Here is a 23,666-nt window from a genome sequence, read left to right on the forward strand (position 1 = left end):
CCAGTGGATACACAGATGGATAAATACAGCATCTCTGTATGCGCCAGTGTGTATGCATCATTTGTGGAGTCCTAATCTTTCCCTAAATGCTTGGGTTTGGTTACATTCCCCAGAAAAGGGGAATTTGAAGGCACAGACCCCTTAAGGCTATGTTCTCTCATCCTTCAGCAGTAAGAAGAGACAGAAAACATCTATCCCAATCCATTTCACCCAAGCTTTGCACAGAAAGCTGGTACTGTGCAGTCAGCCTCTGTGGTGAGAATCCAGGCAAAACCCCAGGAGAGAGGCCCCTTCCCACCACTCAGCAGACCTCCTAACATGTCTTATTGAAACCCTCCAAATGCTTGTCAGATGCAGGCACCAGCCTCGTGCTGTGGAGCGGGCAGGGAGATGTCCACTGTACCAATGCCGAGAGTGACCAATGCAACCGTCCGTGCTCAGCAGAAGATCTCCTCACCCTCTGGAGGTGCTTCTGATGAGTGAGAATCTGCAGCACACAAAAAAATAAACAACAGGTGGGAATCACTATGGGGATACGGGAATAGAGCAGGCAGAGTGTGACTCTACACACATGGAAATTCTGCCCAACCCCCTGGACACCTTAGAAGATGCCGAGTTGCCTGATGAGCTATCATCAAATTACATCTTGGGATTGCTGAGCTTTCTCCTGTGCAGAAGTTGGAAAACAGAAGTGAGTTAGCATGGTCATCTGAGTGTGAGATCAAACTCAATGTGGGTCATCATAGAATGGTTTGGGTTGGAAGGGACCTCCCCAAAGGTAATCTAGTCCAACCCCCTCCAGTCAGCAGGGACATCCTCCATGAGATCAGGTTGCCCAGAGCCCTGTCAAGCCTGACCTTGAATATGAGGTGCAGAACTAAGTCCTATCAGAGAAAAAACTTGCATTTGTTTTTTTTTCTGAGTTCAAGAGCCATGACAGACCAGCTTGAGGGGAAGGGAAAGGCCACCAGAAGGGTTGTGGGTGTCACTTCCCAACTATGATGGAGTTAACATAGACAGCAATGACACAGGGGCTGCAGCAGCTGGGAGCATGCCAGCAGCAGCTCCTGAGAGTACACACACTGAAGCAAGACCTTTTCCTCCTTGAAGCAGAGCAAGCTGAAAAATAAAGGGAGAATCCAACCAGTGGAGGCTGATCAGGACAGGATGGGAGAGGGAGGGAGCAGCATGTGTCTGCCAGCCCTAGGGGCTGTAGAAGAGACACGAAAGCCCACAGAAGATCCCTTGATGCTGGGAACTCTCCTCATCACAGCTGATCTTCTCCATCCCTGTGCTACCATCCACTTTTAAGGCTAGATTTTCTGACTTGCACAAGTTCACTGGCTGGAAGGAAAGCAACAGCTCATCAACCCTGGAAACACACCTATGACCTCCCCTGGCACTCACCAGACTGTTGGGAGCGATGTCCCCTGCCCTTTTTCTTCTTTTCCTTCTTCTCCTTTGGTTTGGATAAACTGAAGAGGCGAGTAGGCATCTGGGGCTGTTCCTCAGCTGCCTTGTTAGTCTGGTTTGTTGTGCTAAGCAAATGGAAAGTGCTTTTCTCTTTGTGTGTCCTTGAAAGACTGTTCCTTTTGGGGGAGACAGAGAGTTCTGCATCAAAGTGCCCTTGTTTAGGAAGGGAAGGGCTCTTCTGCTTGGAGGAGTCATCCATGCTGGACTGAGAAGAGACTCTTGCAAGTTTCTCATGTAGATTTGAGACCTACGAAGGAAAACAATAGTGTTTCATTGGGACATTAAGGAGGCTAGCAGAGAACCTGGACAGGAAAGGTGTGCCCCAGAGCACTGACAGAGGTTGTTCCTGTGAACATCCAGCCTATCCACCTAGCAAGTGGTCCACATCCAGGCATAGCAATGAGGGAAGAAGCTCTCTTTAGGATGAAGAAACGAAATGTGCGGAGAGTAAAGCTCCAGTCTCTTTTGCTCCTACATGTACTCTGCTATGTATCAACAAGCCAAGGGCAAATATTCTCTAAGATCTCAGTACTGAGACTCACCCTGCATGGTTTGTGCACACAGATGGTGGCAGAGGGCCAAGGAGAAGCGTGCCTCTCCAGGAGGGGAACGCCAGCACCCAGCACCGGAGCGGCATGTGTCAAAGGAAGCCTTCCCAAGCAAAAGATGAAAGCAAAAACGTTTTTCCTCATGGCTTGTTTTTTTTCTTCTTTCTTTCTTTCTTTCTTTTTCTCCTAGCGGCTGTCTCAGGAGGTAATTGAGCCCGCACATGCAAAGGGAAGATCAAAACAGCAGCTCAACAAAGCCTCACCAAGCCCTCTATTAATAGCTCTGCAGTGTCAGTAAGGTACCTGCCTCCAAAAGGTGCTTCCTTCTCTTCCTGCCCCAGGCCTCTCAGCTACTTTACCTTTCAGCCTCTCCCATAGTGTCCATGTCCCTTGTGTGTCTGTGTGTGCTCGATGCTGGAACAGCTTCACTGTGTGCTAGGAAAACTTCTGGCCTGATCAGGAGGGAGCAAATCCTCTGATTTGCTTTTCACAGCTCACTTCTGAGCTCTGCAATTAGCCCATTCAGGCACACAAAGTAATTTCCATTCTGCAATCCAACATTTATCAACTAATTTGGCTACAGCTCTAGCAAAGTACGTTCAGAATTAATCAGTTACAAACAAGCAAACGATCACCACCAGGCTTAAGGACCAAATTCAGCCCATGATGCTTACTCTCCTCAGTCAGACTGTTGCACAGCTATAGAAGAATGAACCCTAGCTTGCTGAAAAGTGCACAGACCAGGATCTGCACAGAATCATAGAATGGTCTGGGTTGGAAGGGACCTCCCAAAGTCATCTAGTCCAACCCCCACTGCAGCAAGCAGGGACATCCATGTGGGCTTTTCTTTCTGGTTGTGGGCAGCCAGAAACCAGAGGCTTTTTGCAGCAGAGCTGAGGACCTTTGCTCTCTGAGCTATGACCAGACTGCAGGTGCCCTGTCTCCTCAGGACAGGAACAACACCCATCTCTTTGCTAGATGGCAAGAATGCTTTTGGAGATGGATGTAAGTGTACCAGCAGCCTTCCCTGCAGTTACCAGCCTTGCAAGTGGCTTTTGTGGCAGCTGGAGGCTGCAGGTAACATACAACACTCAGGCTGTTTGTGAGAAGGACATCTCACCTGCCTGGCTGCTCCCCAGAGCTCAGCATCATTTACCTGGTTGTGGTCGGGCTCCTGCCGCATCTGAGCTAACCGCTCCACGTCCTGCTTGAACTGCACCTTCTCCCTCTCCAGCTGCTTCTGTGCGGCGCGAAGCCTCTCCAGGTCGAGCTGGTAGGCTGCCTTCTTCACCTGCAGCTCCTCTCGTTCCCGCTCCAGATCCTGCCACCCTCTCTGCACCTGCTCCTCTCGCTGGGCCAGGTGGGCCTCCTGCTCCGCCAGCTCCTTCTCCCGGACTTCCCATTCTTTCTCCCTCCTCCGCCTCTCCTCCTGGTGCTGCGTCTGCTGCTTCTTCAGATTGGCCAGCTCCTGGCGCTGCTTCTCCAGGTTGCGCTGCTTCTCCTGCTCCAGCAGCGAGGTCGGACGGAAGAAGCTTCGGCTCAGAGCCCTCTCGCTCAGAGCCCTCTCGCTCAGAGCCAGCTTCTGGTCCTCAATGTAGGTGTCCTGCTGCAGCACAACGCCCTAAGAGGCAGGGGACACAAATCACTGCAGTACCTTCCCAAAGGATAGAAATTCCATTCCTGAAAACCTCAGGGTGCTGTACCAAGTCCCTTCTTCTCACACCAAATTCACAGCTTGGCACTGCTGCCTTATTGGCTGGGCTACCAGGGGATGCAGGCAGAGCATCTCTCCCAGCAGCTTCCCAAACTTGGGTGAGCACTGGTTCACTTGGGCAGCAGCTCATTGCTGTGGGACATTCAGCCATGCAGTGATGTGACAGGCAAAGGGGAAGGAGGGGAGCTGGGGGGCGAGGTGTAAGTAGCTGTTTCTGGCTGGTGGGATGTGCAGTATGCAAAAGCAGGATGGATGGCCAAGCCTACCTGCAAAGCGCTGAGCAGCTTATGGAGGCTGGTAATGGTCTGGAGGACCTGCTGTGAGAAAACAAAAGCACTGCTGTTAGATCTCATTGGGTAGGTATAAACACCCTCCTTTTCCACTGTGACCCACCAATGGATCTGACAAGCTGCATGGTCATCCCTCTGAACCTTCACTTTTCTCACTCTTCACCTCCAGTGACTGCATCATCCCCCAGATCCCCTGAACATCTCTCAGCGTTGCCTAGCATCACCTCCCTCTCTCCTAGCCATTAGTTTGGCAGGGGAGGAAACATCTTCACAAGCACCAAAAGACACAGACCTTGTGGGAACTTCTGGGTTGTCTCTGCAAACCACTTCCCATAGCATCAATTTGCTCAAGAAGCAGCAGAGTTACTAGGATGAAACCCAGTAGTTCACTTAAAAATTTCAGGGAAAGAACTTCAAGGGGCAAAAACAACAAGAAATTTCAAAGTACATGTGGACTGTTTGTACTCTTCCATCCCCAGCTGACCCATACAAATCCCAGTGTCACTGGAAAAACTGCAACACAGCAGGCACACCAGTACAGCAGATGTGTTCATGGAGGCTCTCTGAAAACACAGGTAAACGTGAACACATCGTGCACCAACACAGAGCAAGCTACTCTGGAGCAATGCCCTATCCCTGAACATATTTTTAGCCTAGCAAAAAATTTCTGAGCCTCTCTTTTAAGAAGAAAAATGACCACAGTATTTGCAGTAGTGGCGGGATAACCAGTATTAAGAGAACTGCTTCTTGTTCTGCCATTAATGCTAATTGGGAGTTATGAATGTGTATCAAAGGGAGAATAGAAATCTAATTGCCCCAATTCACTGCACCTGCAACATGAAATTAAACTCCCTCTGTCTGCAGATGCACGACAAACACAGCCCCGAGCATCCTGGTGGTAATTAACCCTTGCTGCCTCTAATCAGCACACATCACCCTGCTGGCAAGCAGATGACAATCAGCAAGCTCCCTGTCTGAACATCCAAGGTTAAGCAAATAAACGACACAGTGAGCTCAGCTTAATGTATTTAAAAGTCTCCATGTGCTTCAGCAAATGAAATGTACTTTCTTCTACATTATCACCTACTGAGACAAATTCACTTGCAACTCAAATGAAGGCAACAGCTGAGCAACGGAATCAATTCTTACCTCGTTATTCCTTTTCAACATGAACATCAGATTAGCATTTCCACCCTGTGAAAAGATCAAAGATTTAATAGGAGGACAAATGAGGAATCATAGCAAATGTCTTCTGAAGCTGAACTAATGACAGACTCATTAAAGCCCACCTCCATCTTCCATTCTGGGAGAATTCATGCATGTTTTTCAGGCAAGTTAAGAATCATCTAAACTCAAATGTTAATTAGGTATCATTTTTGTGGTTAGATGATGGATCGATCCACAGCAAGAATAGGGGCAAGGTTATAGCTGACCTTATCATTTTAATAATGATGCATAATTAAACATATGCTTTAGCTGATCTGCAGACAGATGGCAGATAACCTGGGCCACAAAGGAATACAACTGATTTGCAACGGTTTTCAAGTCAGCATTTTAGCTAAGGCAAAGTGGTTTTGACTGCATACTTCAAGTCTTATTTTATGCTGAACTTATTAGGATTCAGGCAATTTCAAGACTTAGAACTGTCACATCTTCCTGAAATGCTGAAGTGGGCAGCAGAGAACCCAGAAGCACTACCTTCTTTAAAATGCTGTCCGACTCTGTTCTTCGAAGGTCCTGAGCATCATCACCTTCATCTTTTGCTCCACCTAAAGGAAGAAGCCAACATTGGCACTAGTTAGTCACCATTTGAGGCTGTAGATGAGCTTACTCATGCTGTCTTGATCAGTTTAATACAGGAAACTCAGATATTTCACAGGAGGGGAGACAGAACTTTTGACACTAACTAATGTATCCAGAACATGTCAGCAAGACCAGACAAAGTGGATGTGAATTCAGATTAGGATTGACTTTGGTTTCAGACATGCTGATGTATTCAGCCCACACCTATTAAGTTGTGCTCTGTCTAGACCCTGCACTGCTGTCTGCTACCAGGGAATACTTGTGGAGAAGACATGAGGCAGAATAAGAGCAGATGGAGAACAGTATCACATCAGGGTATACTATTGCAGGTATAGCTTCTATGCCTCTTTTATGCAAGTGACAAATGTCTCAGGACATGGTTTGGTGGTCATGGTAGTATTGGGTTGATGGTTAGACTTGATGACCTTACAGGTCTTTTCCAACCTTAATGATTCTAAGTTCAAGTTACAGCTGAGTCAGATCCTGCTGTGCAGTGCCCTGTGTAGTTTTATGCTGACAATCTAAACCTGTGCAACTTCATGCTGACAGTCTATCCTCAACCTTGGTTATCAGAAACCTCTATCTTCAAAGCAACACTGGACTTCTCTTGCTCACTTCCCCTGGGACAGCTCATACCAGTGCTCCTGAGCAGGACTGAACATCCCTGGGGGGCCAAAAGCACTGCAACCCAACCTTTGTGAGCAGCAAAGGAGTCATGTGGCTCTTTGGTCCTTTAACGCTTGCCAAGACTCTTGCACTCCCCCTGCCAGCTGAGATGCAGCCCATGGAGAACACCCACACCTGCAGTGGTATCCTCACTTTTCATACAGCTTTACACACACCTGTACCTGCAGCAATGTGCAGGATGCCATACCTAGTGCAAAGGCCCTCTCCTCCCACCACCCCCCAGACAGGCTTTGCTATTAAAGGCTGACCCTCAAGTCCTCCTAACAGACCTTCTCTCCTGCGCCACGTCCTGGGACCTTCCACCTCTCTGCAGGAGGAAACACCTCCCTTCTGCTTTGCTGGAGGGGAGAACGAAGGGGAGTCAGGTTATAAGCCTTGCCCAAGGCTGCACAGGTTGTGAACAGAACAACTGGAGATGAAAGCCAAGTTTCCTGCCTCCCAGCCTGCAGCTGAACAAACAGGCCCTGCACTCATTCCCCAGATTCTCCCAAGACCCTACAACTGTTGAATTGCACCTCAAGTTGAAAGAGGGCATCACTGCAGAAAACCTGGAGCTGGACAATGAACGGCCTGAGGCTGTCCCATTCATCACTGCAATAGAGAGAGGCACAACCCTAAACAAACCCCTCCTGTGTGAATATATTTGCCATCATGGTGACAGAACCTGTGGAGGGCTTTGCAGCTTTCCAATAGGGCTGGGAAAACCTCTACATACTTCTTGTGTCTGACTCTCTGGAGCTGAAGCTGCTCCTTTAATGCAAAGGTCAGACGAGGTCCAACGAACCCAATGCTGAGACAGACACTAGCACAGCAAAACTGGCTGTGTAGGGAGTATGAGTGAGACCACAGAGAAAGGAATTTGAGGACAGAGACGTTTCTGATGACTAAGACAAAGAAAGAGAGCACTGGGAAGCAGCCAACTATGCAGCTGAAATAAATATTCACTCATTTCTCTGGGAGAGTCTTAATTGCAGAATTAACACATGCAGCTGTACAGGGAACACTCTGCAGAGAGAGCAGAGCCAGAGGAGAAGGTGCTTGATTCAGAAAGATTCTCATCCATTCAAGAATGCAACAGCACCAGGCTCCTGCTGGAAGACAACTAAAGGATGAAGAACAAGAGCTGCAGCTACTACAATAATAACATGAAATAATCCATTAAGAAGCCAAATGCTTTCACATGCCATGTAAGAAAAGGGGTAAGGATGGTTGAGAGCATAGAGAGGAGTAAGGAGCTCAAGTGTTTAATCCTCATCTAACCACGGGTTCTCAGCTACCATCATTCCCCTTCTACATAGGATTTTTTTCTAACCTGTTATTTAATTTATGAACTGTTACTGGAGAGGAGAAACCCCCAAATCAGCAGCTGCTGAAGCCCTTCTGAAGCATGAGGACATGATGAATGTATTACTCAAGTGGTGATGCCACACGTGGAACTACTTACTCTTGGAGGCATTCATCTGATGACTGTCAAATCCACCAAAAGTTTCTGCTCTTCTAGGGAGAGAGATGGGGCCAACTCCTCCTTCTTGTTCCATGGCAGTGCTGCTGACCTGCTGTCCAAGGGCAGTGCCCAGGCTCCTGTTCACCAGATCTTGCAGGAGTTCAACTAATAAAAAAAAAAAAACAAACCAATCTCTGTTAAAGACCAACTCAGCCTTTTGAGTCATCTTCATCCCTGCCTGAGCTCAGGTCAGGAATTCAGAGGCTTTGCTGTTCTAAGAAACCAGGTTTCTATGGTAATGATATGAACAGTACATATTCCTCCTGCAAAACCTCAGCCTGTTTGACCCTTTACTCCAGTTTCTGGCTTATACCTTCTCCTCTTCCTCCAAGCAACATTGATGCACTCTGACAACAGCATTTAATAATTTTTAGCTTCTCCAAAAATCACATCAGAAAGTTGCCCAAATCCATCTACCTCTGCCTTTGTCAACAGACTTGCTTGTTCCTTGCAGGCACCACCAGGGTCTGCTGGAAGCCAAGTCCTTTTCTCACACCTTCCTGAGGCTGAAGCACAGCAAAAGCCTGGATGGTGCAGCCAAGGTCACCAGCTCTATTCCTGATCCCAGTGCAGATTCAGTGCATAGTTGTTCTCTGTGCTGGCTTCTTTTCTGGCCTCTTTCAACAGCCACCAATATCTGCTTCCTCTCCTGATCCTCATTACCAGTCCTTGAGACAGTACCACGAGTAGCAGTGTCTCCTCATCTATGCCACTCTTCTGACAAAGAGACTTCCCCTGCAGAACTGCTGCTTGAGCGTTGATGACTTCACTGAAGGTGGGTCTGTTGGGCAGTGTAGTTCATGTGCCACCCTGACTTTCTTACCTTCATTTATTGCAGTTTTCATAATGGCCTCTCCTTTTGGTGCCTCTTCTGTGTTGGCTCTGAAGAGCAGCCTGGAGCCAGGCATGTCTTCCTGCACAGAGCTGTCTGCCATGTCCCGGAAGATCTTTGACTTCTCCTCTAGCAAGAGGAGGATCTGCTTATCCTTCTGCTGAAGTTGTTCTGTGGAGATGAACAGACAACAGGAATGAGGACAGAAAATAAAGCTTCAGCAGGGAAAGTTGAGTGATTCCTGAGATGCTGGCCCCATCTGCTGGAAGCTGTTGATACAACTGTGCCCTGCACAACCCTGCACGGCAATGGCACCCAGCAGCCTCAGAAAAACAGTAAGGCAAGCAAGATGGAGTGCAAACAAGGACTGCAATTATTGGCTGGGTGCAGGATTCCCACTCCTTTGAAAAATAGTTTAACCACAAAACCCAACCCAACAATCCTCATACGTTTTTCCAAATCAGCTTTTACCTTTCAGTCCTCTCACTTTTGCATCTGACACTTTCTTTTCAAACTCAGACTCACAAGGGATTCCTTCATCTTCATCTTTGCTCCTGGTCAAGAGAAATGTCTCAGTTACTACCAGCACATTAGCAGGTGCTGAATCACCTGCCTTGCCAGAGCAGCTTGGTCACTTACATGGTGTTCATTGTGTCTTGAATGATCTGTATCCAGCCGTTGCGCTCTTCTTTGGAGCTGGCATGGACCTCCACCATTTCAGGGTCTTTCACACCCATACTGATCAGGAACAAACCCTTCTCTTCGTGAGCCACTTCTCGTACAATCAGCTTTTTCAGAGAGATCACAGTGGATTTCTGGTCCTTCAGAGGGAAAGAAATGGGTGAGGAGGGCGAGCAACACCAGTTCCCACACGTAAACCAGAAGTGAAAAGGTACCAGTAGCCACACCACTACCTCTCTCAGGTTGTAAACATTTTCTGAACCTCCTGGCTAATTAAAAATATAAATAATTTTAATGTGGTCAAAGAACAGGGAAGGGCTTGCTTTCCTCCATCAGTTCTGTAGGAAAAGCAATTTCACCTTGTTCCATTTCAACAAAGAAATAATTTAAAATTGACTTTGTGGTTTTACAAACTACCCTACTTTGCTCTAACTCGAGCAGACCTTTGATCTCATCTCCTCCTGCCCACACTCTGTCATTAGGATCACAGCTCCTCAGTGCAGCTTGCTACCACCTGCTTCACACACTATCTTCATGATCTCTCCCTAGGATGGAGGAACTTCTTGTTTTCAAAACCCACAAAATGCCTGCTGTTCTCAGAAGCTTGCAGCTGACTCCTCTGATGGAGAACACTTCTGTGTGAGATGATGTTCGTTGTGTGCTATGGTCTCTGTGCAATCAGCCTGCTCACTTCAGATGTCCCCTGCTGTTGTGTCATCTCCCTATGAGTCAGCCCCTCTGTGCATTTCACAGGATGCTACAACTGGGGTGATTTGGTAGCTGTTCACTAGCAGGACGTGGGTGCAAATCTGCACTGGAACTGTGCAGATCAGTGGTGAAGCTGCAATAACAAACTGTCAGCTTCCAAAATGTTCACAGAGAAAGGTCATGAGGTTCAGCCAGTCTAGACCATGCCTGCAAGAGTACAGCCCCAACAGACTCAATTAGGTCCTGGGTTTTCTTTAGCAGGTCACTGTGCCTAGCCCTTTGGTGAGGCTTGTCCTCAGAAGCTAATGGTTTTTGGTCTTGTGCATTACAAACATATTCCTCAGCTGTGTTTTCAGATTGTTCTGTTGAATCTACTGCAGTGGCATTTCACCCCCTGGACCCCCATTGTAGCTCCCAGTGCATTAGGACATTTTCTTCTGCTAAGATTCATTTTTACAATGTTTGCATTATCCCATTGCTCCCTCCCACCCCAATCACTGCTTCAATTTGCACAAACTGAAAAGGAGTAAGTGAACCTAGTGACAGGCAGGTTTGCAAGGCCCATTATCAGCTGTGCTAAGGCACTGCAGAAAGGGGAGGTGGGGCCTGGAGACAGGTTTTTCAGTCAGAAAGAATGAAGTCTGCTCAGCAATCAAAAATGTTATAAGCAAGAAAATGAAGTTGTTCAGCAGGCAGTGGCTGGCTTTGCTGCACAGCATACATCAAGGGTCTCTCACATCAAAAGAGGAGGAGGAGAAAAGGTTGAAGCCTTACCAGTGAGGCAAAGACATACTTCTGGTCCTTCTCCTGAAGGAATACGAGCATGTCAGAGAGGAGAACAGCCTGGACTTCTGCAAAAGAAAAAGCACACCAGGGCACTATAAGCACAATTCACTCTGAAACAGGTTTCTTTTTATTAAAACTAGGGAACAGTAGGGCTGTGTTTGTAAATCCTGGAAGCAGGGCCAGCCTTCCAGGTGGCAGGAGGAGCCGAGGCAGCTCCTGGGGATACTTGGTCGGGTTAGGTCTGAACCAGCTTTGTGTTAAGCAGAAACCTGCAGGATTCTCTCTCATCTGTTGGAGCAGGACTGCTTCTCTCCAGCCACATGCCTTCTAATGGTTAGGATATGGGCACAACAGTGCAAGCTGGAGACACTTTCAGAATAGAAGTGCTGATTTCTCAAACGATATTTTAGCCCTCGAGCACAATATCTGCCCAGGAAGTTTTGGGATTTATGGTTCTCTTGATGAGTGCCTTGTGGAGTGTAAATTATCATGCAGCAACAACATTTGTCAGTTGCAGTTTCTTTCCCAGGAAATACTGACTTCAGGAGCCACCACAGATAAACAACTCCTGTGTGAGATTCAGGACCTGGCTTGCTTTCATGGGAGAAGGAAGCACATAAAGCCAGCAGAGGGCTTTAAATCCGAACACAGCCTTTCCCCAGCATCCACGTACAGCCTTCCAAGGCTCCTAATCTCATAAACTTGCACAGCAACTACCAACTAAAATTCCCCACCCAGAGCCCTCAGTACAAAGAGTTTTTGTGTAATGTACTTGGGAAATCTTGTGACAGAAAGGAAACAAACCAGAAAGTTAAGTCATCCCATGGGTAATTCCTTCCATTCCGCTTTGGGAAGGCAGGATCTCTTCCAGATAAAAGAACCACCACTGCAAAATGAACTCTGTGCTCTGAGAGGTTTGCAAAAGTCAGCATTTGACTCCATTCTTCTCAATCATCTGTGCACCTTGCAAGAGGGGAAATGCTAAATTCCTTTAAGAAAAGATCTTCCTGTATTTCTCTGTGCTCTGTTCAAATCCTGCAAAGCAGCTGGAACGTATGAAGCAGCTGCTCTCTCCCTGGGCTCTGCAGCTTGTCTGCAGGATCTGCTTTCAGTGGGAGCTTGCACTAGAGAAAAAGGTATGTCTATGCATGTCTATGACTTGGAAATGCAGAGGCAGCTTGTCCTTATCATGAGGTTACACAACAGCAGTATAACTTGCCCCATCCATCATCTAAAGTCACTGGTAACCCTGGGTCCCTAGAAACCATCTGTAAACTTCCTGCTTCCAAACCCTCAAAATAAATCAACTCAATATGGAATTTCAGGTTGTCACTACCTCCCTGCACAGCACAGCACCAGGCTACCAGTTCCCATTCATGCCCAAGTATCATGCTTTAATCAGTTGATACTGAGAGAAGGAAAGCCCAGCCTTCCTGCTAAGCCTGAGACACAGCTCTCATTGCTACTGTAGTCACAACTGAAGCCCTCCTTGGGAGAGTTCTTGTTTCATTCAGTAGAGAACTAAGATGCTCAGCAGAGCACAGCACCTGAGAAAAAAAAACTATTTCCAACTGATTTAAAAAAAAGGCAATTAAAAAAACCCAACATTAACCAAACAAGAGGCAGCTACAGAGACATCAGAGCCTCTCCTGAACAGTTTGCATCCGCAGCTCAAGAGGTTCAAGAGCAACAAATGCCTGGGACACATCTCTGGAGTCCCTGTGAAACTGGGATGGTAATGGTGAGTTAGGCAGCCTTACTGCAGGCCTGAGAGCAAAGGCAAGGCAGTGCTGCTGATGGGCAGAGGCCCCAGGAATCATAGAATCATTCATAGAATTCTTAGGGTTGGAAGGGATCTCAAGGATCATCTGGTTCCAACCCCACTGCCATGGGTAGGAAGCTGAGGTTGGGTTTTGCATTCAGCTTCCTGGAACTGCTGCGCATGTGCATCACAGCACGGAGATCTGACTCCCTGCTTGGGGCATCTGCAGCCTTGTCACATTCTCCTGGCCCTAGGGATCTTCCACTCCTTGGCCAAGGCAAGGAGGTGTCACTGCAACCCAGGCCTTCAGCAGGCATGCAGTCACCAGGAGGAAAAGCAGCTACCTATCACCCCAGAAACACCAGGAGCAACCAACAGGAAGGGAGTGGAGAGCACAGGGAAAGCTGCTGTCAAAACCTGTCAAAGCAGAAGGATGAACAAAGACTTGGAGACACCAATCTGAGGACTGATCCTGCACCCCGAGAGGGCAAGCAGAGCTGTTCCCCACCCTGGCAGGAGGCAGGCAGAGCTGTTCCCCACCCTGGCAGGAGGCAGGCAAAGCTGTTCCCCACCCTGGCAGGAGGCAGGCAGAGCTGTTCCCCACCCTGGCAGGAGGCAGGTAGAGCTGTTCCCCTCCCTGGCAGGAGGCAGGCAGAGCTGTTCCCCACCTTGGCAGGAGGCAGGCAGACTGTTACCCGCCCTGGCAGGAGGCAGGCAGAGCTGTTCCCCGCCCTGGCAGGAGGCAGGCAGAGCTGTTCCCCACCCTGGCAGGAGGCAGGCAGAGCTGTTCCCCACCTTGGCAGGAGGCAGGCAGACTGTTACCCGCCCTGGCAGGAGGCAGGCAGAGCTGTTCCCTGCCCTGGCAGGAGGCAGGCAGAGCTGTTCCCCACCCTGGCAGGAGGCAGGCAGAGCTGTTCCCCTCCCTGGCAGGAGGCAGGCAGAGCTGTTCCCCTCCCTGGCAGGAGTCAGGAGGCAGGAGGCAGGCAGAGCTGTTCCCTGCCCTTGCAGGAGGCAGGCAGAGCTGTTCCCTGCCCTTGCAGGAGGCAGGCAGAGCTGTTCCCCACCCTGGCAGAAGTTAGGCCAGTCTTACCCTTCAAGCGTCCGGCTGCACTTTTTAGTGACACAGGCCCATCTCGGATCAGCTTCCGGTGCCTCAGATCCTCCCTGGCAAACATCTGGCCACTCTTCATCCTCATGATGGACTTGCTGTCCGTGCGGCTGTAGATCTCCCCCAGACGCATCTTCTTCTCGTAGTTGCTGACTTTGCTGTTGACTGCAGCAATCACATCTTTAACGAGGTTTAGCGACTGAGTCAAGTCCTCGTGCTCCACTTCGTTTTCTTTGGACAGAAAGAGAAAGACCTCGATTTCACTTCATCCCCAGGTACTCTGCCTTCCTGGTTTTACTTCTTTCCCTCCTCTTCACAGAATCATAGCATGGTCTGGGTTGGAAGGGACCTCCAAAGGTCATCCAGTCCAAGCCCCTCTGCAGTCAGCAGGGGCATTCTCAACTAGATCAGGTTGCTAGAGCCCTGTCGAGCCTCACCTTGAATATCTCCAGGGATGAGGCCCCAACCACCTCCCTGGGCAACCTGTTCCAGTGTTCCACTACCCTCATGGTAAAGAACTTGTTCCTAACATCCAATCTAAATCTACTCTTCCCTAGTTTGAAGCCACTGCCCCTTGCCCAGTCACTACAAGCCTTTGCAAACAGTCTCCATCCTTCTTGTAGGCCCCCTTCAGGTACCCTTCTCCCTCCCAAATTCCCACATTATAACTTGTAATACTTTCACAGAATCACAGAATCAATAAGGTTGGAAAAGACCTCAAGGATCATCGAAGTCCAACCTGCCACCCAAGACCTCATGACCACTAAACCATGTCACCAAGTGCCATGTCCAATCCCCTCTTGAACACCTCCAGGGATGGTGACTCCATCTCCTCCCTGGGCAGCACATTCCAACCTCTAACAACTCTCTCCACGAAGAACTTTCTCCTCACCTCGAGCCTAAACTTCCCCTGGTGCAGCTTGAGACTGTGTCCTCTTGTTCTGCTGCTGGCTGCCTGGCAGAAGAGACCAACCCCCTCCCGGCTACAGCCTCCCTTCGGGTACAGGCTGCACTTCTATCTCTTCAAGAGAGTTTCACAAAAATACAATAGTAGAGTTCAAATGAGCTGGCCCAGCACCCTGTCAAGCTGAGTCTTAAAACTGTCCAGTGTAGGGGAATCCACTGCTTCCCTTGGGAGATGATTCCAATGTCTAACTTGCATACTTTGTATATGAAACAGTATAGAAGAAACACACAAACCAATCACAAATTTTAACCATTACCAACAAAAGCAAGTTGGGAGAGTGGAGTCTAAGCATGCTACAGACAGACTTAAAACAATTAAATCAAGGCAAGCAAGTAACTAATCCTAAATGGAGATCTGGAACTGAGTTATCTCATTACAGTGGTGTGAGACAGCAAGACTGATTAGTTGGTCCAAGAAAATCTGCTTCAGCTGAATCCTGGATCCAGGAAAGTTACACTGGAGGAACAAACATGTTTAGAATGGAAGAATTGTCCCTACCTTTGGTGTACTGCAGTATCCTTTGTAGAAGAACTGGGTACTTTGTGATTCTCTGTGTAACCAACAAGATACATTCAGAAATCCCCAGACGCCTCACCAGGGCGCTGCTCATCTTTTTCTAAAGGACAAAGATAAACATTTTCAGTTCTCTAGCAAAACACTCACTAGAGTGGACATCATTTTTCCACTGACTTGTTTCACCAGGTCCTACCTTGACAAATGCCTGAAACCTCTTGTCCTTTGAGTAGAGATCTTTGAAGTTATTCACTGCCTCATTGTGATGCCCGCAGAATTTGCCATAGGTTTTCTTCATTCGCTCAGCATTCTCACCAGAGAACTGCAAGACAGGAGACACACAGATCCAACCTGCATTGAGCTCCTGCTCTGACATTCCAGCACTGCCTGCCAGTCTCTCAAAACAACTTGATGAAATTAGACCAAAGGCATCCTAGACCAAGCACATAGTTCTTTACGAAGTAAAAACCCGAGTTTGGGACTTGCAGTAAGTTCACACTTGCTGCTGCTAAATTTGAGATTCTACTCACAAGGCTTAAAGCCAACAACAAAAAAGTCAAGACAGACAAAAAAGAAAGGTAAAATGACCACCCAGAGTTAAACAGCAGGGCAGTAACTCAGCCAAGAAACACTGGGGGTATTGTGCTGTGGGCTACTGCCTACTCTCCAAGCTATGGTTAAACCTTTCTGTGCCTTTCAGGGAATGCTTCTCTTCCCCACAAAACAAACTCAGTTGATTTTCATCATTAGACCTTCCTCTGATAGAACAAAAAGTGCTTTAAAAAAAACAGACATGGAGACTTTTACGTGTGTGAAGAAAGGTGCCACCAGCTGTGATTATCTAACAGGCATAAACAGGAGGGAAGGAAGAGTGCCTGGTTTCCAGCTGAGCTCTCAGAAGTGCAAACATTTTCCAGCACTTACTTGATTCACTAGGATGTCACCTATCCTCTTGATAACAAAGTTCTTTTCACTTTTGTCTGCCAGGGATTCCTTCTTCCTTTCCAGAATTCGTTGGAAGAAGTGACTGTGGATTTGCAGCAAGTTTTCCAGGCATGGAAAGATCTTGTCCACCACTTGTTGATCATACTGCAGCTCCTCCAGCATTCCTGCACTGTACACGTCATTCATGATCTTCAAGGTGCGGACATGATGCATTTCTGTCTGCATTAGCTCTGCAAAGGTTGAGGACAAGGGCAAAACCAAGGTCACTGGAGGGTACATGGGTGCACAGCACAAGGAAAAGCTTCTCTTAAGCAGCTTCAGGAAATTTCATGTCAGGTATTGAAACACCAATCAATAGTTTATGTGTGGGAGAAAGAAAGGGGCAGAGAAACACAGAGGGGCAGCTTTGGACATTGCTCCTGAGGTCTGAACATTTAAAACACTGTTACCTGCTCCCTCCTAACACCTCACTGCCACCCTCAACACAGAGCACTTTTGCCATACAGGATAATCCTTGCATTCTGCAGGAGAAGGCTTCCTAGCTATCTGCTCTACTGTAATGGAGTTTAAATGCCATCAGCAGAAAAATGAGGAGAGGCAGTGTCTGCTTTTTTTTTGATGCCTTCTGGTTATGTGAAATGCAGAAAGCAAGCTTTCACAGAACACATTATGTTTCTAGGAATTTCAAGAACTGGCTTCTGAGGAAAACAAATCAAAGTTCACTGACATAAAGCTTCCCAAACCCATACTTGCAACTATATCAAGAAGTTATCTACACTGAGTGGAAAAATAAGACGCAGGTATCTCACCATAAATGACATCTTGCCGTTTGACAACATCTTTGTTTTGCTGATGTAGGAACTTGCTGTCCACTACTTGGCTCCAGGATTCTGCCTCCAGTTGCTTGGAATCTAATTCCAGGTCTCCCATCAGCTGTCCCTCGTTCATGTCTGCACCTTTACAAAGCAATGTACCATTAGGATGTGGATAACTCATCTCACCTCAGACTCATTTATGTTTAGGCTCTCTCATCACACATTGCCCTTTAGTGACACAAAAACGCTCACAAAAAACTAAACTATGTATGGATCAGGTTATTAAAAGCACTTTAAAAGGTTATTTGAGTGTTTTTGAAGGTTATTTGCTAGTTGCACAAAACTAGCTCACCATTTTCACCCAGACCAAATTCTAGCTCAAATAAAAGACGATGAATTCTTTATCTGCAATGCAATAATATCACAGGTAAAGAAGAAAACACAACACCCAGTTGGTATTAATTTACATCAGGTAATCAAGGCAACTTAGATCCATCTGAGATCTGTGTTTTCAACCTTAGAAAGCCAGAACTGATGCAGGTGGAAGTGAACACCACACACATTACACACACACACACAGATGCGTCTTCAAGAAAGACTGCTCATTTGTGCAGGAGCTGGGAGATTTTGTCTTATCACCATGAGCATGGCCTCCTTTAGTCCTTAACAACTTAAAATAATTCTGCTATTTTCAGGTAAATATTGTCTAAGGTATAAAAACACTGATGATATCCTTAAAAAGCACCATAAATTAAAAAAAAAATAGAAAAAAAATTAAACTTAAGAAATTAGTTTAGCTGACTTCCAACTTCCAAAACTAAACAGTATATTTCTAACTTCCCCACTCTGGGGAAAAACACAAAAATGCAAGACACTGGCATGAAAAAGGTGACAGAGTGCAAAGTTTGTGGCTGTATGAATGGGCCAGAGGTGCAGGATGAAAGAGGAAATGTTGGTTCCTGAGCTAAATTCCAAGTAACTCAGCGGTAACTGAAACCTTCCAAATGTTTTCCCACAATTCAACAAGCAGCAGAAACTATTTTGTGGGGCTTTGTTTTGGTTTTTCACCCTAATATTCCAAGCTTAAAGTAAATGCACTTCAGTTGTCTGTTAGCAAGCAAAACCCTTAGTAGGAATGCTAAAATGGATGTTCTATTTCTGTAAAGCAGCACTGAGAGCTGCCTTTTGCTCTAAGTGCCATGGGGATCACTCACCTTCATCAACCAGTGACTCCATGGATTCATTCACCCGGCTGATTTTATGTAAGGAGTCTGTTGACTGTGACAGGAATTTCCAAGTGTGTATTAAGTTGTCATCATTCCCAACCCTGCAGGAAAACAGAGAACGGTTTAAGACAATAAAAAAAAAAATCTACTCTCAAATTCACAGAGGAAATGCATTAGAATATGAATCGAAAACCAAACAAGTGTTGCACTGTTATGTATGAAAATGGACTTTTATTGTTAATTTTCTAATTAATTTGTTTGTTTTCTAATGACTACCCTCAACAACCTGCAAGATCTGAGTGATCTATAAAGAATCACCCCTGAGGTTTTGTAAGTTGGATAACTCCTTTTCATTACTTTCCATTTTACAGTCACTTCCCTTCCTCATGGTCCCTGGTGTAAGCACTGCAAAAATGCAACACAAAAGGATATCCAAGAGCCTTTATGGCTAGCTCTGAGAAAGGTCAGAAAAAGGGACTGAAATTAATTTCACCATGAATAGCCACCAGGGCATACAAACTGTGCAGAGCATGTCCAGAACTCTGCTTTGATGAGACCTCACTTGGAGTACTGTGTCCAGCTCTGGACTCCTCAACGCAGGAAGGACATGGACCTGATAGAGTGGATCCAGAGGAGGCCACAAAAATGATCAGAGCACCTCTGTTAGGAGGACCGGCTAAAGGAGCTGGGGTTGTCCAGCCTGGAGAAGAGAAGGCTCCAGGGAGGCCTAATAGCAGCCTGCCTGTACCTGAAGGGTACAAGAAGGCTGAGGAGGGACTGTTTGCAAAGGCCTGCAGTGATAGGGTGAGGGGCAATGGTTTGAAATGAGAAAAGAGCAGACTTAGACTGGATGTTAGGAACAAGTTCTATACCATGAGGGTGGTAGAACACTGCAACAGGTTACCCAGGGAGGTAGCTGAGGCCCCATCCCTGGAGATATTCAAGGTGAGGTTCAACAGGGCTCTGAGCAACCTGATCTAGCTGAGGATGCCCCTGCTGACTGCAGCAGGATTGGACTATACGACCTTTGGAGGTCCCTTGCAACTCAAACCATTCTATGATTCTATGTCACTCCATGCTATTGCTTTGTATGCTGAACTGCTCAATATGCAGGTAGCGTAGGAAACATAAATTAGATGTTGTTCTCTGTTGTTGTTGTTTCTGTAACTAATTATGTACAATGCAGTCCTAAAACACCATAAAAACTGCAGCTCTGCTCCTCTACCCTATCCTTATGGACACAAAAAATTAGTATTATACCTGAGCTGCAAATGTGTGCAGCCCAAGGCAAGGGAATTTCCTCCTGGAGCCCAGGAGCTTCTCTCTGAAGTGGCCTTGAACATAACCAGGCCAGCAGAGATACCTCTGAACTCGTGCCATGACTAAACTGCCTCAGACAATCTGATTGTGCAGAAGACAGCTGCTGGTATCATACATAAGCTGAGCATCTCTGCCTTCGTGATCCTCTTTTGTACCTTTAACACAAACCAGAGTATGGATTTACTGTTAACAAGATCTGAATTGCTCTGTGCTGGCAGACGCCAGGTTATACACAGGTAGTCAGGTGTGCAGGGAGAGGTCTTACCCTGCAATGTTCTGTATTGAGACACTCTTGGAAAGAGCTGCAGTCTGCTGTGATCTCCTGTTGTTGAATATTGAGGTCACAGTGTTCTCATCAGGAGCAAGGATGGCAGACCGAGGGCGCTCCTTCGGCTGGGAGCCTGCAAGGGAAGGGTTGGAGAAAAGTCAGCTTCATGCAGCTGCTGCCTTCACTGCAATGGTGATGACTTAAACTAGGCTCTGAAGTTCACTTCCTTTTCTCTCTAGAGACACCACCACCTGGAGATCTCAGCTGTTAAAACTGCTGTATGAAGGAAAGAACATTGACCCCCTCTGCAGAACTGCCTGCATTGCTCAAAGATCTAGGTGAGATCTGCAAGTCCACAGACATGCATTTGGGACACTGCCTTTAATTTCACTTGGTAAATTATCACATGTAGCAATCTGCTGTGTTGCTGCTCAACTTCCCTGGGCCTACAATTGTCTGCACCTTCCTGCTTCTGGTCACACTTTTTGAGAAAGATTTCCCTAGCAGTAGATACCACAGAGAAATGCTAACCCTCATCTCACTGTCCTCTCACACATACCTGAGACTAAACTTTTCAGATCATTTCCAGATCTTCCCTTCTTCAAATCTTTTCTGCTTTCTAGAGCAAGACTTCCGAATTTCATGATAAATACCATTTATATCACATAGTGTGGTTCCATATAGTGACCTCCATGCTATAACTAAATCAGCTCATCAAATCATGGCACTACTGAAGTCATCTGAGCTATTTCCCTCCTTTCCTTTGCTCCTGGTCACAATGGGGAGCTCTGCAGTGTATATCTCAGTGCAGCCAGGAAAAGTTTGTTTGCTCCTACTAAAATTCAAACTTTCTGTTTTTACTACTACAAACCACAAGATTATTTAAGTTAAAAAAAAAAAAAGACTAATATTTTGAACAAGCATCCTCTCTACTTGTAACCATTTCTGTAAATACTCATAGTTGGATTCTTTCCTGTGTCAGACACCCATGGAGATGAGCTGCATCTTCCAGATTTTGTGGATTGATCAACTCTACAGCAGTCAAGCATTCATTCTACAGCTGAGATGTCTTTACATGTGCATGAACCTAGATGAAGGCTGCAGAAGTGGATGAACTTCAGCAGAACTTCTGAAATGCCAAACATTACTTTTTGTCACAGCAGACACAAAGCAGAAGAAAAGGAAGCTTTCTTACTTTTATTCCTCATGGTGACTGTGGGTAATGAAGAGGTATCATGTGCCTGCAGCATCCCTCTCTGTGGCTGAAAGAAAAATGAAATTCACTGTAATTTATTCCTCCCTTCTCCATCAGGGAGAAGGGCTGTGCCATGTAATTCATACTTTTAAAAGCTATGTTTTTTTCCTGAATTCTTTCAGAACAGATCAGTTCTTTGCTGTACATTTGTTTTAATACATTTATACACAAACTCCAAAATAAACAAATAAATGCACACACACATACATGGCCTCCACCCCACAGATGCCATCAACAAAATGGGCACCATAACAGGTGGAGAAATGTGCAGACAAATAGGAAGATAACCAGAGAACGTGCTGACAACATTGAAGAGAACTGAAAAGCATGATTGTATCAACATGAACATGCTTGCAGAACCACAGTGCAGAAGAGGTTCCTCATACTTGGGGCAGGAATAAATTCTTTGCATTCCTCATATATAACAGATACATTTAATAGTTTTCATTCTGCATTAGACACACATGGTGCTGCACTACATGGTGCTGCATCACATGGTGCTGCATCTGGAAACTAAGAGAGATGTCATTTAAAGGGAGCTGGACCCCCCTGAATTTTGCCATTGAAGTGTTGTGCTTGGTTTTCTTTTAATTGAAGGGTAGGAGAGAGCACCCCACCTTAAGGGGTGTACTGCAGGGAACAAGGCAGGGAACAAGGCAGGGAATTTGCTGCCAGCAAACACTCTGTGGTGCTGACCTGGAGCATACACAGAGTCCCAGGGATGATTTGAGGATTGGAAAGTCCAGAGGAGGGCCACAAAGATGATCCAAGGGCTGGAGCACCTCTGCTATGAGGACAGGCTGAGGGACCTGGGGTTGTTCAGCCTGGAGAAGAGAAGACTCTGGGGGACCTTAGAGCTGCCTTCCAGTAGCTGAAGGGATCCTACAGGAAGGCTGCAGAGGGACTTTTCATGAGGGTGTCTAGAGACAGGACAAGGGGGAATGGTTTGAAGCTGAGGGACAGCAGGGTTAGGCTGGATCTTGGGAAGAAGTTCTTCCATACAGAAGTGGTAAGACTCTGGAACAGGTTGCCTGGAGAGATTGTGGATGCCTCCTCTCTTGGGGTGTTGAAGGCCAAGTTGGATGAGGCCTTGAGCAGCCAAGTCTAGTTGAGGTGTCCCTGCCCATGGGAGGGAGGTTGGAGTAGATGACCTGTGAGGACCCTTCCAACCTAAGCCATTCCATGGTTCTATGAACACGTGGTTCTGAGGAATTTCAAGAGAGCTCAGAGAAATTATTCACTATAGCATAGGGGCTGAAGTTCTTTCCAGCAAGCTGGAATCACAGAATCAGCCAGGTTGGAAGAGACCTCCAAGATCATTCAGTCCAACCTTTCACCCAGCCCTATCCAATCCATTAGACCATGGCACTAAGTGCCTCATCCAGGCTTTCCTTGAACGTCTCCAGTGAAGGCGACTCCACCACCTCCCTGGGCAGCACATTCCAATGGGCAATCTCTCTCTCTGTGAAGAACTTCCTCCTAATATCCAGCCTATACCTCCCTTGGCACAGCTTGAGACTGTGTCCTCTTGTTCTGCTGCTGGAACCAGGGAGGTGGTAGAGTCGCCATCCCTGGAGATGTTCAAGCAAAGACTGGATGGGGCATAAAGTACAATCATATAATAATATCTGCATGCTAAATTGTTTACAAACTTTGTTTATTCTAGAAATCTCTTACCTTCATTTTGACCTTTGCACAAGAAGAGAAACTCTCCTTACAGCCTTTGTGAACAATTGCATTGCAGTCTGTCAAAAGGAGAATAAAACAACGACCAATTAAACAAAATCCCCACAAAAAACAGGTCAGTTTTTGCTGTTTGTAATCCAAACTGTTATCTTGCACAACTTTTGGGCATCATTGTGGTTTACATGAGTAGCTACAGATACTGAGAGAACAGGCAGCTTTCCTAGATAATTAGCCTTTTGTTGCAAAAAGTCCTCATGGAATTTAACAGCAAATTCTGGTTGTGTTGCTGAGGTCCTAATGGATCTTAAACTCAAAAGGAGAAAGGACTGAGTTATTCTTCTGAAAAAAAATTGAAAGCAGAAGGAAGAGACAGAATCAGAAAGCAATGGTAGGGCTAATATTTTGTCTGAAAACACAAACCCTTCTCTTATCAAGATAAGGATCCACAAGACAGGAAAGGAGCAGGAAAATTCATTTACATAACCTCAGACATAGCATAGCCAAGATCTACAGTACAGGAACCAAGTGCTACGGTACTACAGGATTATCAGAATAAGTAACAGAAGGATCTCCCAGGTGACCATGTCTGTGACTTCCTGCTGAAAAAACAGTCTGAAGCCACTGCTTTGCTTCAAACTCACCACATTTACCAATGCAAAGAGCCTTAACACCACCCTAGGCTGCAGACAGACCACAGCAACAACTGTGCACCTTTGTCAGAACGCCCTGACTCTGCCCATGAACTCTGCCAGCACATTTCTGGGAATCAAAGTTT

General features: G+C 46.5%; 1 protein-coding gene across 1 annotated transcript in view; it reads right to left on the reverse strand.

The window, feature by feature from the left end:
• Window positions 1–437: 437 nt before the first annotated feature.
• Window positions 438–23,666, reverse strand: part of AKAP13 (A-kinase anchoring protein 13) — a 123,191-nt gene continuing 99,962 nt past the window's right edge. Inside the window, exons 15-35 of the mRNA XM_054387801.1 lie at window positions 22,883–22,950; window positions 21,146–21,212; window positions 19,948–20,083; window positions 18,351–18,463; window positions 17,131–17,277; window positions 16,301–16,551; window positions 15,573–15,698; window positions 15,362–15,479; window positions 13,879–14,127; window positions 11,015–11,091; window positions 9,491–9,672; window positions 9,323–9,405; window positions 8,843–9,022; window positions 7,960–8,124; window positions 6,785–6,853; window positions 5,724–5,794; window positions 5,175–5,219; window positions 4,002–4,052; window positions 3,178–3,642; window positions 1,408–1,720; window positions 438–487 (exon numbers count right to left, since the gene is read on the reverse strand). Coding sequence (XP_054243776.1) covers window positions 438–487; window positions 1,408–1,720; window positions 3,178–3,642; window positions 4,002–4,052; window positions 5,175–5,219; window positions 5,724–5,794; window positions 6,785–6,853; window positions 7,960–8,124; window positions 8,843–9,022; window positions 9,323–9,405; window positions 9,491–9,672; window positions 11,015–11,091; window positions 13,879–14,127; window positions 15,362–15,479; window positions 15,573–15,698; window positions 16,301–16,551; window positions 17,131–17,277; window positions 18,351–18,463; window positions 19,948–20,083; window positions 21,146–21,212; window positions 22,883–22,950 — 3,026 coding nt within the window. The remainder of the gene's footprint in view (window positions 488–1,407; window positions 1,721–3,177; window positions 3,643–4,001; window positions 4,053–5,174; window positions 5,220–5,723; window positions 5,795–6,784; window positions 6,854–7,959; window positions 8,125–8,842; window positions 9,023–9,322; window positions 9,406–9,490; window positions 9,673–11,014; window positions 11,092–13,878; window positions 14,128–15,361; window positions 15,480–15,572; window positions 15,699–16,300; window positions 16,552–17,130; window positions 17,278–18,350; window positions 18,464–19,947; window positions 20,084–21,145; window positions 21,213–22,882; window positions 22,951–23,666) is intronic.

The sequence above is a fragment of the Indicator indicator genome, chromosome 16 (assembly GCF_027791375.1).
Source record: "Indicator indicator isolate 239-I01 chromosome 16, UM_Iind_1.1, whole genome shotgun sequence".
NCBI classification, from domain to species: domain Eukaryota; kingdom Metazoa; phylum Chordata; class Aves; order Piciformes; family Indicatoridae; genus Indicator; species Indicator indicator.